General features: G+C 47.9%; 1 protein-coding gene across 1 annotated transcript; it reads right to left on the bottom strand.

Moving 5' to 3' along the window:
• Positions 1-3,358: 3,358 nt before the first annotated feature.
• On the bottom strand, positions 3,359-19,831 carry ankrd52a (ankyrin repeat domain 52a). The gene is made up of 28 exons (XM_058050848.2): positions 19,612-19,831; positions 19,010-19,093; positions 18,819-18,897; positions 18,197-18,267; positions 17,690-17,890; positions 16,903-16,990; positions 16,699-16,841; positions 16,424-16,636; positions 16,214-16,292; positions 16,004-16,118; positions 15,628-15,710; positions 15,399-15,516; positions 15,001-15,069; positions 14,768-14,908; positions 14,211-14,273; positions 14,010-14,121; positions 13,249-13,320; positions 12,963-13,164; positions 12,454-12,541; positions 12,258-12,375; positions 11,532-11,751; positions 11,381-11,468; positions 11,185-11,268; positions 10,949-11,094; positions 9,547-9,629; positions 9,384-9,466; positions 9,211-9,302; positions 3,359-8,649 (listed from the first exon to the last, which is right to left on the bottom strand). Exons 1-28 carry the CDS (start codon positions 19,636-19,638, stop codon positions 8,378-8,380), a joined length of 3,234 nt encoding a protein of 1,077 aa, XP_057906831.2. The 5' UTR covers positions 19,639-19,831; the 3' UTR covers positions 3,359-8,377.
• Between the last annotated feature and the right edge of the window lie 741 nt (positions 19,832-20,572).

Here is a 20,572-nt window from a genome sequence, read left to right as displayed (position 1 = left end):
ATTATCTTATGAATAACGCAAAAATAAATGTCACACCATAATAAGCCGTCATGTCGCAAGATGTCATTTCACTCCAGCAAATTTGAAATATTTTTTAACATGAAGTGCCCATTTAAAAAACATATTGGAATTTTACATCCAAAAAATCATTACTCTCGGGAAAATCGGCAATATTATGTCAATATTATGTCAATATTATGTCAATATTATGTCAATATTATGTCAATATTATGTCAATATTATGTCAATATTATATTATAGTTGTACATTTTAGTGGCTTCGAAGCTGAAATTTCACGGCCAAATTTGATGGGAGTTGTAATCTAACAGGAATAAAGTCATTATATGCATTCCAAATAAAGTCAATTTCACACAAAAATTTGATTTGATTTTTAACGGGCCCCCAAAAAAAATCTCAAATATTCTGATGTTTTGGAAAATCCCGCGAACGCTCGACTGGATGAGCTGCAGCGCCGGCAAAGAAACAGATCTAAAAAAAAGAAAAGTGATGATTTGTAGTTTGCCAAGGAAACGCGGGCGGCGGCGGCGTAGGCGGCGGCGTAGGCGGCGGCGCTTGGTCTCTGAAGTGCTGGTGACGACGGCGTGGACTCCTTGTGGGGTGCACGGCCCCAGAAGGAGCGGGTTTGCAGATCGGGTCAATGAGGTAATCGGCGAAGTCGGGAACCCTGTCGCTGACACACACAAACGGCTCACCCGCAAAGCAACAACTAACGGCGGAATACGGAGCCAGCTTTGGAATGTTGCAGTTTTCCTAAATCACTAAGTTGTCCGATAGTTCCGAGAAGCCAAGGCAAGGCGCGCTGTGAAATCAGTTGATTGTAAGTCATCACGTGCCCCGAGTCAGAGTCCTTTGGCTCCTGATAAAAGACTCTTTGGGGCATTTTCCGCAAATAAGCCACGACTAGGAACAGGAAAAAAACAGACTTTTCCTTTGGGAGTATTTTGGAGGGAGCACGCCCACATGGTGCTCCGTTTGCGGCGGGATGGACGTTGCAGGAGTACATTCCCATTCTGGGAGAGATAGGATATTGTGTTTACAGCAACCCATCGGAAGGAACATCCGAGCCATATTCATCCTGAGAAGAAATGCCAAATTCAAATTACGGAATTTACGGAATGGAAGAGTTGGAGAACGGGGAGATCCAACCACCGTACCGTGTTGGCATCGACGATATTGGTAGCAAATGTACGACTGTATCCTGACGTCTACGTGACCATCAAGGAAACGGCGTATCCAGAATGGAAGCGTAACGGGAGATACGTGGCTGCATTTGCCAATGCTAAAGCTAGCATACAGCAACTGTGGAGATACACGACAAAATATATGCAATTATCAAAGAAATATTACTTTCAAAGTGGAAGAGTTGGAGTAACGGCCGATACGTTGCAGTGAGCAAAACGTGCGGCATAAAGAAATGACAATTCCAATTGTATTCCGAGTTAGTTGGAGTTACGTGAGACACGTCTGGAGATGTTGCCAATGATGAAAGGGCTAAAACTGCTAGCTAAAGCTAGGGTCTCAGAAACAAAAACAAAGGGGAAGAGTGACTGCTAGCGTAAATCCATCCTTCACGCTGGCTAACGTTTCCGCTTTTGGAAAACTTCTGAGGGGAATGTTTTTTCCCTCTCTCGCTAAAAGAAGGACAATCAAAAAGGACGTTTGATAGTTTGTTGAAGAGCTTCCATTCCAGAAGGACGCGTCCACATCTAGGCATGCAGGTCTAGGCGTCCATCGCTAGGGAAGCAGGAAGGGAAACGGGAAAAGGAAGCAGGAAAGGAAGCAGCCAGCGCGCCAACTGGTGCTTCCTTCCTTGGCCGAGCTGCCGGATCACAGTTATGGTTTCTTCTTTCAAGGAGGGAACAGGAAACGCTTCCATCTGCTACAGCTTCCGTGACTTTTGCTCTTTCAACTTCCCAAAAACTTCCAGTAGACGCGTTCAAGAAATGGTTATTGCACTTATCCTTCCAAGATGGAGGAGGTCAGCTGGCCAAAGTACGCCGTGTACGACTTAGTACGACTTAGTACGCCGTGTACGACTTAGTACACCGTGTACGACTTAGTACGACTTAGTATGCTGTGTACGACTTAGTATGACTTAGTACGCGATGTACGACCTAGTACGACTTAGTATGCCGTGTACGACTTAGTACGCCGTGTACGACCTAGTACGACTTAGTACGCCGTGTACGACTTAGTAGCGTCAGACCAGACCAAAGGACACAACCCACGAGTCCCAACAGGCGGTGCTGGTCCTTCTACAGTTTGTGTTCCTGACAATCAAGCGTTGACGTGGCGTTGACGTGGCGATCATCCAATGCCGCCATTTTTCCCTGATGATCCGGCGCCACTAAATGTTTTGCTACAACGTGAAAGCGTGCGGACCGGAGGCCATTTGGAGACGGGCGAGCGAGCCGAGCCTTGCGGTGCCATCTTTGGATTTGTGCTTTTCATATCGGCCGATCCCAGACCACCCATTCACATGGTTTTGTGCCCCCCCCCCCCAAAAAAACATTCCCAATATCAGAAAATGTGCAACTTATGCCACCCTTCAAGGAGCCCCCGGCCGTGCCCCGTGGAAAACGGATTTTCATTGAAGCGTCCAAATGTCCGCCCCCCCAGTGAGAAATGAAAGGATGAATTGGATATGCTTAGTAGACTAGATATAGATATATATTTCTAGATAACTTCAATCATCTTTCTTGTCATAGTATCACAGCGTAAACGTTACATATGGAATATATTCTCTTCTCCTAATACAGTTTGCTCATTCAAATACCACTTTTCCTCCAAATATTACCACTTTCATTCTTTTTTTACTTGTTTAAATACCACTTTTTTACTTTTACCCCTCCTAATATTTGGACTTTTATTTCTCCTTCAAATCCTCATAATATTCCGACTTTAAGCGAGTGTTTGAATCCCACCTTTATATACCACGATAGAAATATATGCTATATCATTTTACCACTTGATTCTTAGAAAACATTCAAATACTACGTTACTACCTTGGAATATTTCCTCCCTTGTCCGTGTTTTGATGTAAGGCGTCGGGGGGATAGAAATGGAAGACCGCACCCTTGGGCAGGAAGGAATAAAAGGCACCGTGCTGCCGTTGTGCTGGATAGTAACACACGTCCTATTGGCTGGGAGGCAAGGGGGTGTGGCTAATTATTCTGGGGGGTCTGAGAAAGGATTCACGGTTGAGGTAAGAAGTTCAGGTCCAAAAAGAAGAAGGTGCAGCCACCCGGGGGGGGGGGGGGAGGTTAGGGTTACGCAAGCCCAATTCATTGTTTAGCGGTCGGTTCCTGACGTGTGGCATTGGGGGGGGGGGGGGGGCACAGCTACCGTACGTGCTACCTAGCTAGCTACAAAATAAAATGTTGTCCTTTTTATCAGTGGCGCCTCCTTAGTTTTTTTTCCAAGTAAGGCAAAAGGCTCAACAGTGGATCCGAGTGTTGAGATGCCCCCCCCCCCCCCCGCCCCCCAGGTAAAAAGGGACATGAATAGATGCAGGTCAATACAACGTGCTGCTTCCTACTCTCACACGGGATCGGTTGCTCGTCGGATTGGGAAACAGCAGTGAGGGAACACGGTGGACCCCCTTGGGGGGCCGTGCCGCGGGTGCCGGTACTTCACGTACATTCTTGTCATATTTCATGTGGTGGTCCGACAGAGCTGCCGTGTTGCTGAGATGTCGCCATGACGATGCTGGACACGTGGCACGGTTTCTCTCAAATAAAGTTGGGGGGGAGGGTTTGGGCGGGGGTGCTGAAGCGGGGAAAAAATTTTTTTTTTTTTTTAAATTTCATATTTCGGATTTTTTAAACACGACTCTTCTGGACAATATACTTCAAGAAAAATATGTTTTTTCCCTTTGTGGAAGGTACAGTCATCCCTGGTTTATGGCGGGTAATTGGTTCCAGACCCGACTTTGCCAAGTCTGTTGACCTGAAGTAGGATTCCTTCTTAAAAAATCAAATACTTTGGTACCTCCACATAGAAAACCTGTGTAGTACCTTGAAAATACCATGTACCATTTGACCACCATCTTTCTAATCGTGTTCAAGTGTATTTAGAAGGCAGTAAATAGGTTTTCTATGTCTTATTTCCTCTTATGTGGCCACTATATTGGGTACTAGGAGTGGAAAGTGACTATAGGGGTGTTAGGTCATGTCTATGGGGCTCTAATCATGTTAAATGTACATTTAGTAGGTGGTGTTCAACCATGCAAGTACTAAAATAATTTATATTTATAAATCTGGAATCCTACTTATCACAATTGGGCCCGACACCAAAAAACGTGCTAAAGCAGAGATTAGCGCATACATCCATAAATTATCCATAAATCATCCATAAATCATCCATAAATCATCCATACACGGAGTTTCTCACACACAAGGGATGCGAAATGTCGTCCACATAAGCGGTGAGCGTGCAGGGGGGAGGGGGGGGGGGTCTGACATATTCATGCAAATATGGGTTGTACTGGTAGAATAACTGGGAGACCAACAAAGGCAAGTGGAGGTTTCTATGGCACTAAATGGGCGTAGCTTAGGTGTGGCGTTCTCCCCCTCGTATCTGCTGTGTGCGCTTTCACGCCTGCGCGGTAAGGCATTCCCAAGAAACGCGTGTCAACGTGTCCCGCCGCATGAAGCAGGAACTCTAGCGCCTCTTCCTCCACCCCCAAAAATGAGAACCGACATTCACTTCAGTCATGGCTCAGATTGGATGGTCACACGGTACACGGCCTGAATGAATGCATGCATCCATCCATCCATCCATCCATCATTCCATCCATCCATCCATCCATCATTCCATCCATCGTTGCCCCCTCCCACCTCTGCAGGTTTTGGCAATTAGTGGAATTGATCCGTCAATGGGCCGAGGCGGATGCTTTGTGCTGCTCTATTGCTACCATTGGACCATCCACACACACACACACACACACACACACACACACACACACACACACACACACACACACACACACACACACACACACACACACACACACAGCATGAAAACCAAGAGTGTGTTCCAAAGGAAAGATTGTATCGTTGCATTACTGCTAACATTTGGACATCATCTGAGGAAATAAATAAAGATAAAATCATCCCTGCCAGAACAGACCAGCACCTACAAATGTGTGTGTGTGTGTGTGTTGACTCTGGAACACACACACACAAACACACACACACACACACACACACACGAAAAATGGAGAGAAGCAAAAAGCCAGCGTTCATCAGCAGCGATGCGTGTAAACATGTCAACGTTCCATCTTGATGCTCTTTCTACCTGAATGGACTTCAAGGGCCTGCTAGCAGGCTTTCCTTGGGAAGTGCTGCAGGACTAAGGTTTTTCCATCAGGACTAAGGTTTTTCCATCAGAACAATAAAACAATTCCTGACCATCCTGCTGAGATCTGATTGGTTCCTTAATTGTGCCGAGATCACAAACGGGGCCTCAGAGAGGACTAACCAGCGTCACTCAAGATCTCCTTCTGGAGCCACTGAGGGCCTGGCGCCACGGGGAGGCGAGGTCCTCCACGCCCCCCAGGTCCTCCATGTCACAGAAAGGGGCAGAAACGGGACGAAGAGACCGTCAATGACCAAAACGCTAGGGGTGGGCGGCATGATGAATTTGAATGAAATGAAAACAGATTAATCAGGTTAATCCAGGGGTGCCCAAAATCCTCCAGAGATGAAATGAAACTATTTGCCGAAAGATGCCAAGTCATAGTTTGGCACATCTACACGTTGAATCATTGCATTCTTTAGCAAAGGATTTTGGCTTAAGCCACCGCAGGAAGTACGCTGTCCAGACAAATGACTAGGAACTGCTAACACGGGAGTCTTATCTTATTTCTGTCTATTATGTCTTATTTGCTCTGATATAAGACATCATTTTCTGTGATTATACTGGGTAATAGGAGTGTAAAGGTGACTGTAGGGGTGTTATTTCATGTCTAGAAGGCTCTGATCCTGTTGAAAAACACATTTAGGTGGTAAACAGCTTTTCTATGTCCTATACGCCATTTTGTCCTTTATTCCATCTACTCTATTGGGTAATATGAGTGTAAAGGTGACTGTAGGGGTGTTATTTCATGTCTAGAGGGCTCTAATGATGTTAAAAAGTGTGTTTCGAAGGTGGTGATCTAAGTACCAAAGTATTCCATTTATCCTGACAAAGGTACTACTTTGGGTAAACGGACGTATCAGTCGGGTTGACGTATCGTATAACGTTGCCATATGGAGGGCTCTGGCAATGTTCAAACCTTATTTTGTTTTGGTCTCTAATATAATAAAGGTGCTTAACAACGTTAATAAAACATATTTAGAAGGCCTCAAGACAGGTTTTCTGTGTCTTATATGGCTTATTTTCTCTTACTTGGGCCACTACGCTGGGGAGCATAGGGGTGTTACTTCATGGGTCAAGGGCTCTAAGAATATTAAATTGGTCTTAAATTGTTTCTTTTCTCTGCTGCAACATAGGATATTGGGCAAAAGGAGTGTGAAGGTGACTACAGACGGAATACTTTATTCATCCCTTTGGGAAGCAAGGAAGCGTGACGGAGGAGGGATTACTCTACGTTGAGACACCCCTGGATCAGGAATTTTGTATCAACGGGGGGCAGTGCTCGAGCCCCAACCTGAGTGCAACACAGGCATGGAAGCAGGAGCAGAAGGGGTGGGGGGTGGGGGTGGCGCGTGGGGCCGCCACGGTAATACTTTTGCCACGACGCGTTTTCATCTGAAATAACGGAAGGCATGGGTCGAAAAAGGCAATTTGATGAGACGCCGTCAAAGGCAATCCAGTGCATTTGTGTTGACCCCCCACGACTTAAAATGCCCAGAACACACGGAGCCGGTCTTTTAGGTCATCTTTCACAGACTCAAAGACAGAGAAGAAAACATCAACACATTCCAGGGAAACAAAAGCCCTTTTGCGACAGTGATTGTCTGTTCAATACAACAAGAAAAAAGACGAGAAAAGGCCAAGAAAGAAAGACATATTGCTCAGAAAGCGCCAGAGGAGGACAATGGAGGAAAAAAGCCGAACCATGAGCAGATCCTTCAAGATTGAAGCTATTAAGACGAGTCGAAGACTGGCGGACACGAGGAAAAGGAGGCGGCACCGACACGCCTCCGGCGGATGGAGAACGCAATTGAAATGGCTTGTTCATCACTGATGTGCTCACGTAGTGGATTTCCCCAGGTGCCCCCTCCCTCTGGGGATTTATGGATTTATTTAGATATATGACTTGGAAAGCCTTCGGTCGCTCGGCTTTCATCCCACGCCATGACAGCAGCTGCTAAACGAGTTGACGAGGTATATCGAGATCTATTGTCTTTCTCTGTACAGTACCGCTTCTTCGCTAATAAATTATTGTATAGCCATAGTAGTGTTCATCAACTTTGGTCATCAAAACCTTCCAGCGTCCCACTTTCCCGGCACCCCGCGCGCTTCTTGCCTCACTCGGGGCACCGGCGCCACCTAGAGAGTGCTGTGGTTCTCAACAAACAAACAGATGTCCGTGAATGCACCACGCCCTCAGGGGTGTCCAAACTTGAATATCTCAAATGAGGTTATTATTGCATCTCATGTTGCAAAACTTTATTTGTTGTTTATGTTCCCATAATATTAAGATGGCATTCTTCAGTATTTCAATTTCTTTTCTTTTAGTTTTAACAGCGGCGGGCCACAGTTTGGACACCCCTGCTTTAAGTAAGGTGTGCTTTGGCTCTGTGTTGAGAACCACGGCCTGCTCGGCGGACGAAACTTTGAAAAGCACGCCGCCTGACCTTGCGTAGGTACTGCAGTACACAGCAGGGTACACAGCAGGGTACACAGCAGGGTACACACGCAGGGTACACACGCAAGGTACACAGCAGGGTACACACGCAGGGTACACACGCAGGGTACACGCTCTTCTTCCCTTGTGTGGTTCCTTCATTTGAAAATAAAACAAAACACAAAAAGCTAGGCTCACAACGTACAGGTAGAAAGCAAAAAGATGGGTGTTTTGGGGGAGGGGCTGCGTGTTGCTCTACAAGGCCCCCCAAGGTGATCTTTAAAGGGTTCCAATCAGGTCGTGTTCCTCTCCTCCATGGGCGTGGCCTCGTAGAGCAACCCAGGCTCCAGGGTGGACTGCGGGATGGAGGAACGGGGGTCTAATTGCATATTAGCTTTAACTGCACCTCAAGAGAAAACCAAACGCTCTCGCGCGCGCACGCGCACGCACGCACACGTACGCACACGTACGTACGTACATACACACGATAGATATGTGGGCGGGTGCTCTCCTGGTCCACGTTAAAGGGAGACGCCCCCCGGGTGGATGACGGCGGCGGCCTCACTCAGACAGGCAGCCGTCCAGGCCGACGGGTGCGCCGCGGTGCTCTTTGACGTATCCGTTGCGGAGGCCGTTGCTGGGCAGCGGGGCGCAGGCGGCCGTGATGCCGCAGTGCTTGAGCAGGTTGAGGCCCGGCGAGGGGGAGACGGCCGGCGACGGGCAGGGGCAGGAGGAAGGGTCCAGCTGGGGGAAAGGCTTCATGGTGGAGAGGATGAGAGCCAGGCAGTCGGCCACGTCCTTGTTGGGAGCGCACGCCAGGGCTGGGGTGTGGCCTGGGGGGACCAATACAGTCACGTGTTGATGGAATAAATGCATGGCGAGTATGTCTTGTATTTGCATATGGAAAATTGAACATATATAATTCAGGAAAAAAATAGGACGGGAATGAATAAAGTCGAATAAAATGTGAAGAGAAAATAAAGTCCAAAGTTCCAACGAGGAAAAAAGTCCATTTGTGTTTTTACACTTTCATTTTTATTTTAGACTTTAGTCATTTTTATACTTGCCAGTTTTATTCATTTAGACGAATATTTGCCATTTCAATTATTTGCGCTACAGCAGTTTTTTTTTTATTATTTTATTAGTCTTCATTAATACAAGAGAAAAAGGCGTATTCTCATTTTCTGAGAATAAAATGGTAACATTTTTAAGAAAATAGCTTTTTTTATTAGCATAGAGTTGACATCTAAAAACAAAGTTAATTTTTATTAAGGGAAAAACTAAAACTGAAGTTGTCATTTTTGTGCAATAATGGGAAAATAAAGTCAAATGAAAGCGGAATTAGGAGAGGAAAATCGCCAAGAGGAAAGATGTGATTTTGGTAGCTCGCCCACCTTCCTCGTCCACAGCCAGCACGGTGGCTCCCCTGCTGAGCAGCGCCTGCACCACGGCGGCCAGGCCGTTACGAGCCGCCAGATGGAGGGGCCTGGAGGAGCGAGAGCAAGCCAGCCGTCAATAAGCAGCGCGGGACGCCTCGTGCCGTACACCGAACGGGGCGCAAGCTCACATTTGCAGAGCACTGTTGGTGGTGTTCACGAGGGCGGGGCTGTGGATCTCTCCCAGAATGAGCAGAGCGCACATCTCGTGAGCCTGCAGCCACACAATGGACAATGCACGGACAATGGCGAGGAGGAGGAGGTGGAGGAGGAGCAGGAGGCGGCGGTGCGTACCTTGTTGCAGGCCAGATGCAGGGCAGTGTTCTTGTTGTCATCCAGCAGCGTGAGGTCCGCCTTGGCCCGGTGAAGGAGGATGGCTGCAAACATTCCGTACGTCACAATGCACGATGTACCCAGAGCGTACGACTACTTCATAGTAGCCAACATAGTACCCAACATAGCATCACATACATATACACCATTTTCTACAATACCAAAATGTCTTCTTGTTGTGGTTTCGTTTGGGTTGCCATAATATGACCACGTCAGTAAATAACAGATCACATATTCTTTAATATTTACATTTTAACCTTCATTATTTGCTTTTTTAATAATCCCCCCGATGCTCAAAATATTATGACTTTTTTCCCAAAAATGGCAGCTTTTTTTCTCTTGTGTCTGATGACGACTTTAGAAAATAAGATTTATTCTTTAATATATAAACATAGAAAGGTTATATTCATTAATTTGTATTTGATTATTTCCACTATTGGAGGCAACTATTTCATTATTAGGTACGCTAAATCATGTTTACATTTTTTTTACACTTTCATCTTCTTTGATTTACATTTCATTTTCTTTCATAGGTGTCACTTTTTATTTTTTACACCATTTTCATTATTATTTTTGAAAACTTAAGTCATTTTAGTTTTTCTACACTTTTAAGAGGAGCTATGATGCTTTTCCACTTTTCTGACCTAGAAATGTAATTAGAATGTAGTATTCCGGTTAAAGCATGCCAAAAGAAGTTTGGGATGGCTTTCAAAAGGCGTGGTAGAACTGCCCCGCTGTGACGTCCCAGAGGGGCGGACTTCCTTATATGGTTCATAGTTAGGCAGCACTTTGGCTGGAATGAATGAAAGTAGAGAGTTTTGGCAGGAAGCACTGATGGAAAAGGTGCACATTCTAAAAAGTTTTCTGTGCGGGTTATTACGTGTCGCTGCTCTACAGGGGACCACAACGCAATACAAAGGGTGGAAAAATCTGCATAATTATTATTATTTTTTTCATTTTTTTTTTTAGCTCCACTTAATTTTTAGGATTTACAGTTAAGTCAAGTAATTTTCATTTTTATTTAATTTGTAAATTTTATTATCGAGTAGTTTTTCATTTTTTCTTTTATTAACTTTTACACATTATTTATTTATTAATTATTTCATTCCACTTAATTTTCATTTTTTCCTGTTGACACTTGAAACGGTGAGTAAGATTCCCTCCTGTCTTGGATGGATTCGTGTCAGTGCTCCAGGATTCCAGGAGCGTCGGGATGGCATTTAGCCAGGGAAGTGCAGGCGTGCATGCACGCATGCCGCATGGGAGGAATGCATGAAAGAAGTGAGGTATTTGAGAGGAGTCGGACATCCAGGATGGATGTGGGAGTCACCGGTTGTTGGCCGGTTAGATGAGTTCCACTCACCCACGGTGCCGCTGTGTCCCTTATCGGCAGCCACCATCAGCGCCGAGCGTCCGCTATTGTCAGCCGCATTGATCTCGGGCCCGTGGCGAAGCACCAGCTGGAGTCCCGCCACGTCCTCAGCAAAGGCGGCGGCGTGCAAGGGGGTCCTGGGGACGGACGCACGCACGCAGGACAGTGAAGCTGAGTGAGGTGAGCCGGGGGGGCGTGGTTGGGGGGCGGGGTGGGGTGTAACTCACCTTCCTTTGGCATCTCTGGTATTCATCATGGGCAGGCCGGCACATTCAAGAAGCCGCTCAGCAGCACCGCCGTGGCCTTTCATCCTGTTGGCAAAGCATTGTTAGCCTGGCCCTTCACATGCTAGCTACGTAGCTTAACACGCCATGTCACTTCCTGTATAAGTGGATTTACAAGGTGTCAGCTGAGAATACTCACAGAGCACAGTGCAGGGGGGTGAAAGGGTTTCCCTCTTGGTGAAGAAATGTTTGAAATTCAAGTAAAACCTCCAAACAGTGCTCATGCCCTGAGAAGACAAGCAAGAGTGATGATGCAACGCAGGACTTCCAACACGAGTTTCCATCCAAACCTTTGTAAGCAGCCCAGTGTAGCGGCGTGAATCCTTTGTTGTCCAGCAGTCGGTCCTGCGGCTCCGTCGCCGCGGCCGCCTGCGCTAGACTGAGCAAGACCTTGGCGTGGCCTCTGGAGGCGGCGTAGTGCAGTGGCGTGCGACCCAGGCCGTCCCGATGCAGCGGAGAAGCTTTGTGCTCCAACAGCGCCATCACGCAGTCATCGTAGCCCAGCGACGCCTGAGGACGGCGAGAAAAATTGAATAAAACACCAAACGCCACCGGGGTGACGAAAACAATTGCGACAGCAGTTTTTTGTTTTGTTATTACAAGACTAAAGCCAAACTATTATATATATATTTTTTATTTTATTATTATTTTTTTAAGGTTAAAAATGGAAAAAAAGACAAGAATTCTTCATTAATCCCCCCAATTGTAATTTTACAAAAATAAAGTCAATAAAAAAAGTTTTAAGAATATCATTTTGGTAGCATGGGTTAGGGTTAGCAGTCAAACGGGGAAAAGAGCAGAGTTGGTGAACTAAACACGCCGAGATGGTGATCAACGGCGGTGAACATCCTCTTACAAAGCGTGACTGGAGGCGGGCTAAAGCGTCACCGGAGCGAGCCTCGCTGCATCAAGGTTCGCTCCAAGCGCCACCAAGAAAAGGTTCCAAGTTACGTAGACGGCAAACGGAATATTTACAATCCGAAGGCTACGCTGATGCCATTCGGGGACCGGCCTACCCCTCTGTGTAACGCCGTGCTGCCCCTCTTGTCCTTGGCGTCGGGCAAGGCCTCCTTCGCCAACAGGAAGCGGACGCAGTCGCTGTGGCCTCCCAGAACGGCGAGCATGAGCGGGGTCCTGCGGGGCAGAGAAGAGGAGGGTTTTCACCGACGGTCGGAGTTCGCTGGTGGCGGAGACGCCAAGACAAGCACTCACTGGCCCAACTTGTCCACGACGTTGGCCAGGTCGCCCTCCTCGCCGCATTCCATCATCTTGCGTAGGCAGTCGGCATGGCCGTGAGCAGCTGGAGTCAGACACCAAGCAAAAAGTATTCATACGGCGTGTCGCCCCAATTGGTTCTGTTTCGGCAGGGATGGACAGCGTGGGGCCGGGAGCCTTTTACAGCCGCGGCTGCTTTATGATTGATTGATTGATTGATTGACTGACTGACTGGTTGGTCCCACAGCACATTTGAAATCAATCACTTCATCATTTTATAAGTCGAAATATGATGTCAATTAAAGTCATAATTACATGAAAAAAACCGATGCAATTTGACACTAATAAAGTGGTAATAACATCATGGTTGGTATGAAAGTTGTCAGGCTACGGGTCTCGTGTGTTGGAGCGATGGCGTATTGTGACAGCGTGTGTCTACATGCCACTGTTTGGGCGGCGTTGTGAGCGCTGGGCAAAAAGCTTCGGGGGCGCGTGAGGTCGGGTACCTGCAACATGAATTGGGGTCCAAATGAGGCTGTTGTCGTTGATGAGACACGAGGCTCCCTGGGATAAGAGCACCTCCACGCAGCGGGCGTGACCTTTCTGGGAGGCCACGTACAGCACCGAGCGCCCGGCGGCATCTTGCATATCCACGTAGGCGGCCGTCTCCGTCAGCACGCGCAGAGCTTGCCAGTGACCCCTCTCGGCCTGCGGAGGGCGAGGCGAGGCGTTTAGGCCCGAGAAGAAGAAGTGAGTGAGCCCGAGCGGAGGGCGTGCTGATGCGGAACTCACGGCGAGATGCAGGGGGCTGATGGGGATGCTGCTCTCGATGTCTCCTAGTGCATTGAAGGACATCTCCAGGAGCTAGAACATCACAAGACAAGATCTCATCTCTTTGCCCTTCCAACTGCTCTTGGAGAGGAAGACGAAAGCTTCAACTCCATCCATCCATCCATCCATCCATCCATTCTCTACAGCTTATCCTCGAAAAAGGAATTTTATGAGAAGACTGTTGTAATTTTGTGAGGAAAAATAACATTTTCGCGGCATAAAGTTGAAAAAAAAGACAAAGTTGTAATATAACTCGGAACAAACAAAACAATGAATGGAAACTTGGGTTGCAAGAATGAAAACAAACAGCTGTAATTTCCCGATTTTCCAAGTCAAAATATGAAAAGAGAAAAAAAAGCCCAGACTAACAGGAAAAGACGACACAACTTTAAGAGGATAAACGCATAAAACGGCTGCACGGAGATTTGGCTTTTTGGAGAAATCAGGTTGGGGGAAAAGTCATTTGGGAATAAAGTCAAATATTTGGAAAATTACAATAAAACAGCTGTAATTTTACAAATGTAATTCTATGATTTTATTTTAATCAAAGACCAAGTTGGGCTTTATGACTAATATGACTAAATATGACAAAACTCAGATTCTGTTTTTTCCTGAAATACAGTATATGTATATACACATACTGTATACAACTTTACACAAGACGTGTGAAGGACGTGTGAAGGACGTGTGAAGGACATGTGAAGGACATGTGAAGGACGTACCAGCTCTAGGTTCTGCGTGTTGCCGTAATAAGCTGCATAGTGAACGGCACTGAAACCCTTGGCGTTGACCATGGAGGGGTCGGCACCATTGTCTAGAAGATGCTCCAGACAGCTGGAACGGAGACACAAACAGGAGAAAGAAAAAAGCAGGGTCATCCGGCAGGCCATTCCCAAAGACGTGATGGGGGCGGGGGCACCTACAAGTAGGACTCTTTTGCATCCTCTTCATCGTGTTGATGACCCCCAGGAAAGTGACCATCGATTCTGGAGAGAAAACAACCAAACATGCAACAACATGGAGTCTTGTTTACCGTTGAGCTTGATTATTAGAGCCCTCTAGGCATGAAACAACACCCCTATAGTAACCTAAACACCCTATTTACTCAATATGGTAGACATATTAAAAGAAAATAAGACATAGAAAACCTGCTTATCACCTTCCCAATATTTCTTCCACATTATTAGAGCCGCCAGCCAGGAAATTAACACCCCTATAGTCACTTTACACGACTATTACTCAATATAGGAAACATAAGAGGAAAAACCTGTTTACCACCTTCTACATATACTATTTTTTGAGACCTCTAGAAATACACTGTAACATGATTCGAGCCCTCTAGACATGAAATAACACCCCTACAGTCTGTATATAAGACAGAAAACCTCTTCCCAACCCTCACTAGAAGGTATGCTTGTCATGATCATTACAGCAAGCTAACAATCGCAAGCGACAAGAAAAGGAACTTCCTGCGTCTTACCGGCCGAAGGCTTGCGAGGCTGCACAGTAGTGCAGGGGGGTGCAGCCCGAGTGGTCGGGCTCGTTGATCTCGGCGCCGGCGCTCACCAGCGTCACAGTGCACTGGTACCTGCCGTTAGCAGCCGCGTAGTGCAACGGGGTTCTGGCGGGTGGGTGGAAAAGCGGGGCGGCGGTTAGGACGGGGTGACCGTGGCCGCACGGACACCCGCATGTCATGTGACTTGAAAGGCTCACCTTCCCATGAGGTCCCTCCTGTTCAAGTCCGTACCGCTACTTAAGAGCAAGTTCAGACATTCAACGTTTCTGGGAAGAAGGAAGAAAGCAACGATGAAGGAATGAGTGACGTTGGCATTCCGGAAAGGGAAAAATAAAGAAGATGAAATGAAGATACATCTTTATTGGCTTCCATTGCGTGTTTATTTCTACTAAATGGTTTCACTTCACCACTGATCCAAAACCCTGAAACACCTTGGACCCCCCTGCTCTTAACCAATATTGGATCATGCACGTCTTACACGGCACTTTCACCAGCAACCCGCAGGGGGCGCCCCACACATCACTTGACAGTGTGCAGCAGCTGGGTGCTGATTTATTCTTGGCGTCCAACACCCATCAACAAACCCTCATCTCACCCTCCGGAGGCAGCAGCGTGTAGACAGGTCCTCCCAAAGTTGTCCGGGGTGTTAATGTCAAACCCGGCCGACAGCACGTGCTCCTTGCTCATGGAGGAGACGATGCTGTACAGCTGACCTGCCGGGACGGGACGGGACAGGCCGGGACGGGACAGGAGACCATGTGGACCATCGTTAAAAAAGCAGCACACGCCAAGTTTATGGAGGTCAGGTCATCTTTGGCACTAACCTGAGGAGAGTAACTTGCGACAACAGTCTGAAAACCCGTAGAGCACAGCTAAGTGCAAGGGGAACATTCCATGGATCCCACGTCTGGAAAACACAAAGACACAGTCATCACGTTGTAGCAGGTCATACTTCTAGCTGCTGGTTACGCTTGTCAATACGTGGCTATCTTCATGGAACACAAGCACGTTTTGTGTTTACGTTGAGCAGAAAGTTATTCCAATCCTTATTTGGGATATACCATGTTTATATAACCCAAGGACACAACATTCCGGGTGCCTGAAGAGGAGTCCCAATCCTCTCCAATGGCAGATAGAGGGCCGGCTTTGGGATTGGGCCGTCTTCCCCCTTCCCAAAGACGGTCCCGGTGCGGGTACTACCTGGCTGTGTCAGCTCCGTTGGTCATCAGAGTGCTGATGAGCAGTTCATGGCCGTACTTGGCGGCGACATGGAGAGGAGTATTGCCGTATCGATCCACGCTGTCGATTTCCCCACCTGGTGGAGCAACGAGGAATGACATGGCAGGCACGGCAACGGGGCGGAGGTCTGCTGGTCGTGCGTCAGTCATCATAATCACGGGCGGAGGTTACCGTTCTGGATGAGGATCTGCGAGCGCGTGAAGCGTCCATGAATGGCTGCCATGTGCAGGGGGCTCTTCCCTTCTTTGCTCTGTGGCACACAAAACATGGTGAGCGGCGGCGCCGGCGTGAAGCCCCCGGCGTGAATCCCCGGCGTGAAGCCCCGGCGTGAAGCCCCGGCGTGAAGCCCCGAGAAGGCGATGGATGATATTTGACAGCCACCTGCTGGTTGACGTCGGCCCCGTTGTTGACCAGCAACTCCAGACAGAGGGCGCCGTTGGTGGAGACGGCGGCAAGGTGCAGAGGCGTGTAGCCGCACTTGTTGGGCTGGTTGACGTTGGCGCCGTGGTTGACCAGCTCGGTGGCCACCGCCTCCTGGCCCGTGTAGCACGCCACGTGGAGCGCCGTGTTCCCGAATCCGTTGGGCTCGTCGATCTGGACAGGAGAGGGCGTGACATTGACGGGACCGTCCGCCCCACCCTCCCCCGAGGTCTTACCTCCGCCCCCATCCTCAGCAGGTGTTTCACGATGTCGATGTGGCCGCTGGCGGCGGCGGCGTGGAGCGGCGTGTAGCCCTGCTTGTCCTTGCAGCTCCTGTCGGCGCCGCGCGACACCAGCAGCTTCACCACCTCCACATGGCCTGCGAGGGGTCAAGATAGAAACTTAGCTGGGGCTTTCAGCCCTGAGGCATGACGGCGTACCCAGGTAGGCAGCGGCGTGGATGGGCTGTCGCTCCTTCTTGTCCACGGCACTCAGGTTGGCTCCCTTGTTGAGCAGCAGCTTCACCATCTAGCAAACACTCTGGTTAGCGCCCGCCTCCTCCGTACTCCCAGCTAGCGTCGACCGTGCGAAGCCCGCAGCTTCCTTTTTTATTGACATGCGGCACACTCTAAATTCTAAAATCGTTTCTTAACAAAACCTTTCTTTCAAAAACTAAACAATCACGTTCAGATATTAAGAGAAACACGTTGCAATCCAACGGAAAAAACCTCCCCATTTCAGGGGAACGTCAGAATATCACAAGGAAATAGCATACAGTGGAAATATTCTAGTATAGAATATAGTCTAGTATATATTTTAGTATATATCTATATAGTTAAAAACTATGAGAAACAAGTCAAGTTGTAATGCCTGGAAAATTAGGTTGCAAAAATGTACAGTATTAAAATAAAGTCAAAATGAAGCCAAATACGCAATTAAGTGATATTATGAGAAGAAAATTGACAAACAAAGTTCAAATATAATAAGTTCAAAATATAGTGAGAAAAAAGAATTTATCTGATATACTTACATTTTTTTTGTTATTTTTAAAAGTCAATATTATGGGAATGAAAACAAAATAAAGCAGCAATTTTTAGGAAATTTGGTTGGGGAAAAAGTTTGAATATTGTGGGAATAAATAGAGTTGATATTCAGTAAAATGGGGTTATTTGTTATATAAATTACGTGTCAAGTTGTTTTATTCAAATAAACGCTTCATATACTCACCTCCTGGAAGCCGCTCTGCGCGGCGTGGTGCAAGGCGGTGCGCCCGCTGCGGTCCCCCGCGTTCAGGTTGCTCAGCTGGCTCAGCAGGGCCTCGGCGCAGCGCGTGGCCCGGTTGCCGGCGGCCACGTGGAGCGCCGTCTGCCAGAACTTGTCCCGGGCGTTGGCCTCGGCACCGCGCCTCAGCAGCAGACCCACGGCCCTCTGTGGACGACGCACCAGACGTCACGGATAACGTAACACGCCGTCACGGATAACGTAACACGCCGTCACGGATAACGTAACACGCCGTCACGGATAACGTAACACGCCGTCACGGATAACGTAACACGCCGTCACGGATAACGTAACACGCCGTCACGGATAACGTAGCATTCCACACAGGGCTCATTCTGGGTGACTTGGTGTCCACCCACTTCGGCCTGAGCTCTGGGAAGTCTGCCACAAGCAGGTACTACGTGCAAGTAAAAAAAACATCAAACAAAAGAGGGGAAGGGGGGGGGGCCTTACTTCGTTCCTGGAGGCAGCCGCCCTGTGCAGGGGCGTCAACCACACGTGGTCTTTAGCATTCACGTTGGCACCTGGGGGGCACAAAAGCGTCAAATAGAGTGGGACCCATTACACCAGGGGTGCCCAAAATGTGGCATGGGGGCCACTACCTGTGCTCTATAAACGGTGAACCCTGGACTGGTGGCCAGCCAATCACAGGGCACATATAGACAAACAACCATTCACACTCACATTCATACCTATGGACAATTTGGGGGGGGTGTCAATGAAGCTAACATGTTTTTGGAGGGGGGGGGGGCTGGAGTCCCCAGAGAAATCCCACACATGCACGGGGAGAACATGCAAACTCCACACAGAGATGGCCGAGGGGGGAAAGTCGGGAATAAAGTCCTCACCTCATATTACGAGAAAAATGGTACAGGAATGTTGGAAGAAATGGCATAAAAAAATATCTGTAATGTAATTTTGGTATTTTAACACCCCCCCCCCCACTCCAAAAATGTACAAGAAAAAAACCATATACTAAACTTATATTACGTATAAAAAACAGCTGTAACTCCAGGAGAATAAGACGGTAATATTTAAGCAGCATGGAGTTTTTGGGCGTATTTGACCTTCTTACCCGACTCGATGAGCAGGTCCATAATGTGAACGTCGCCCATGCAGGCCGCGGCGTGCAGCGGCGTGCGGCGCTCGTGGTCCTGTGGAATTATTATGAATTGGGGAAATATTATGATTATGAATGTCAGCAATGCTGCTGCTGCTTCTTGTCCTTCATGCAATGACAGCTTGGATGCTGAAGTCCACACCTACCAGTGCATTGACATCCTCCTTTTTGTGCAATAAGTGTTGAACTTCTTCAGCATTCCGGTTGAAGATGGCCTGGACCAGAGGAGGCTGCAACTCACAATCATCACAATCATTTCATCGTAGTGATAATAACCATAACATTGTCATCATGACTAAGCTGGGGTGACTAGACAATGCTATGCTATGGTCCCGTTCAACAGAGTCATCGATGCAATGTATCTGCTAATACTACTCGTATTCATCCATGATGCCGATGTACTTTGCTAGCAACGTTGCATTTGCGTGAAATAAGCGAGTGTATGGCGAACACCGCCCAGTAAATAGACGGCCCCCGCGCCACTGGCTGAGGCCTACACTCCAGGGCCTCGGTGGTGCTAACGCCTCAGCTAGCCAAGCTTGTTGGTTAGCCGCCAGCTGACGAGGCTACCGCAAAGGCACTTGCGCGAAATAATTGATTGAACAACGCGATGTGATTTAGCATTCGTAGATATTTCATAGATGGGGGAGGGGCCACAAGCACAGCGATTCGGTATTGCAGATGAAGACGTAATTCGCTGCGCAGAAGAGCCACCCAGCAAATAGACTGCGCCCCGGTGTCGGCGTACCTGGTCTGCGATGTTGAGGACTCCCATCTCCCAAACTCAGCCGGGACGGAGCTCCTTCATGGGGCTGAAACTCGGAGGTAATACCGCGTTGAGCCGCTGCGTCCACCTCTCAGAAGACATCCATGGCGAGGCGGAGAGGACTGGCGCTCCCGATGTGTCACTGTTGTTGTCTCTTCGACGAGGCTGGCCGCCCGGCGGTGTGCTGCTCCGCCTGCAGGCGCGGCGGGCGGATGACGCCTCCACCGGGGGAAATGGCGACACCTTGTGGCCGAAAGACAAACGGCAGTCTTCGACGAGCCTGCCAACGTCGAGTCTGAAGCAATAAAGTTCAGAAAGCCAGACTTGACACGATACATTCTCGAAAATGTAAAATACTGCGTTGCTCCTTTTATTGGAAACCCTGTTTGTTTTATTTAGTGTGTGAATGGCCTAATATTCCACTGTAGAGTTTCCACATGCTAATTATTAAGACCATAGGTACGCCTGACTGATTACTAAGGCTGCGCTTTAACGAATACAAGTCAATGTACTTTTGTTTCCCGAGTATATTAGTGCACGTGTGAATTATGAACGAGAGCCGCGAACGCACATTTCTTTGTAGGAAGCCACTTTCTGAAAGTAAGTACATTTATGTACTTGGGTTCATGTGCAGCGCAGCTTTGACACATCCAAGATGGCGGCGACGTTGACGTTTAGCACCAGTGGACGAACCCATTCCATATGGCTTCTATCGATGTCTACATTTAAGACAACATACAAGAGCTGTTATACGTAAATACTACTCATAGCTTACTTGTATGACTTGTAGTACTTGCATGACGTCTAACTGCGAATGCCTCAAACTATTAGCGGCGGGTATGTTGTGTCTTTCCAAGCTGCTGTTTTGCGTGTGGACGACAGGGGGCAGTCATGTCCACGATGCTTCTCCTCACCCTGGACTGGTGGCTAACCACTCGGCCGC

The sequence above is a fragment of the Doryrhamphus excisus genome, linkage group LG15 (genome assembly GCF_037039965.1).
Source record: "Doryrhamphus excisus strain RoL-2023G ecotype Guam linkage group LG15, RoL_Dexc_Guam_v1.1, whole genome shotgun sequence".
In the NCBI taxonomy this organism is placed as follows: Eukaryota; Metazoa; Chordata; class Actinopteri; order Syngnathiformes; family Syngnathidae; genus Doryrhamphus; species Doryrhamphus excisus.
Note: the sequence above shows the minus strand (reverse complement) of the source record. Positions and strands in the feature narration are given on the sequence as shown.

Bases quoted from the DNA above. Each gene is read 5' to 3' on its own strand.
- ankrd52a (XM_058050848.2), bottom strand. From the start codon at position 19,638: ATGGGAGTCCTCAACATCGCAGACCAG. The intron at 12,542-12,962 runs GTACCCGACCTC...GTCTGACTCCAG, and splicing joins GACCCCAATTCATGTTGCAG to CTGCTCACGGCCATGCCGAC. The intron at 11,269-11,380 runs GTGAGTATTCTC...CTTTGCCAACAG, and splicing joins ACCCCCCTGCACTGTGCTCT to GATGAAAGGCCACGGCGGTG.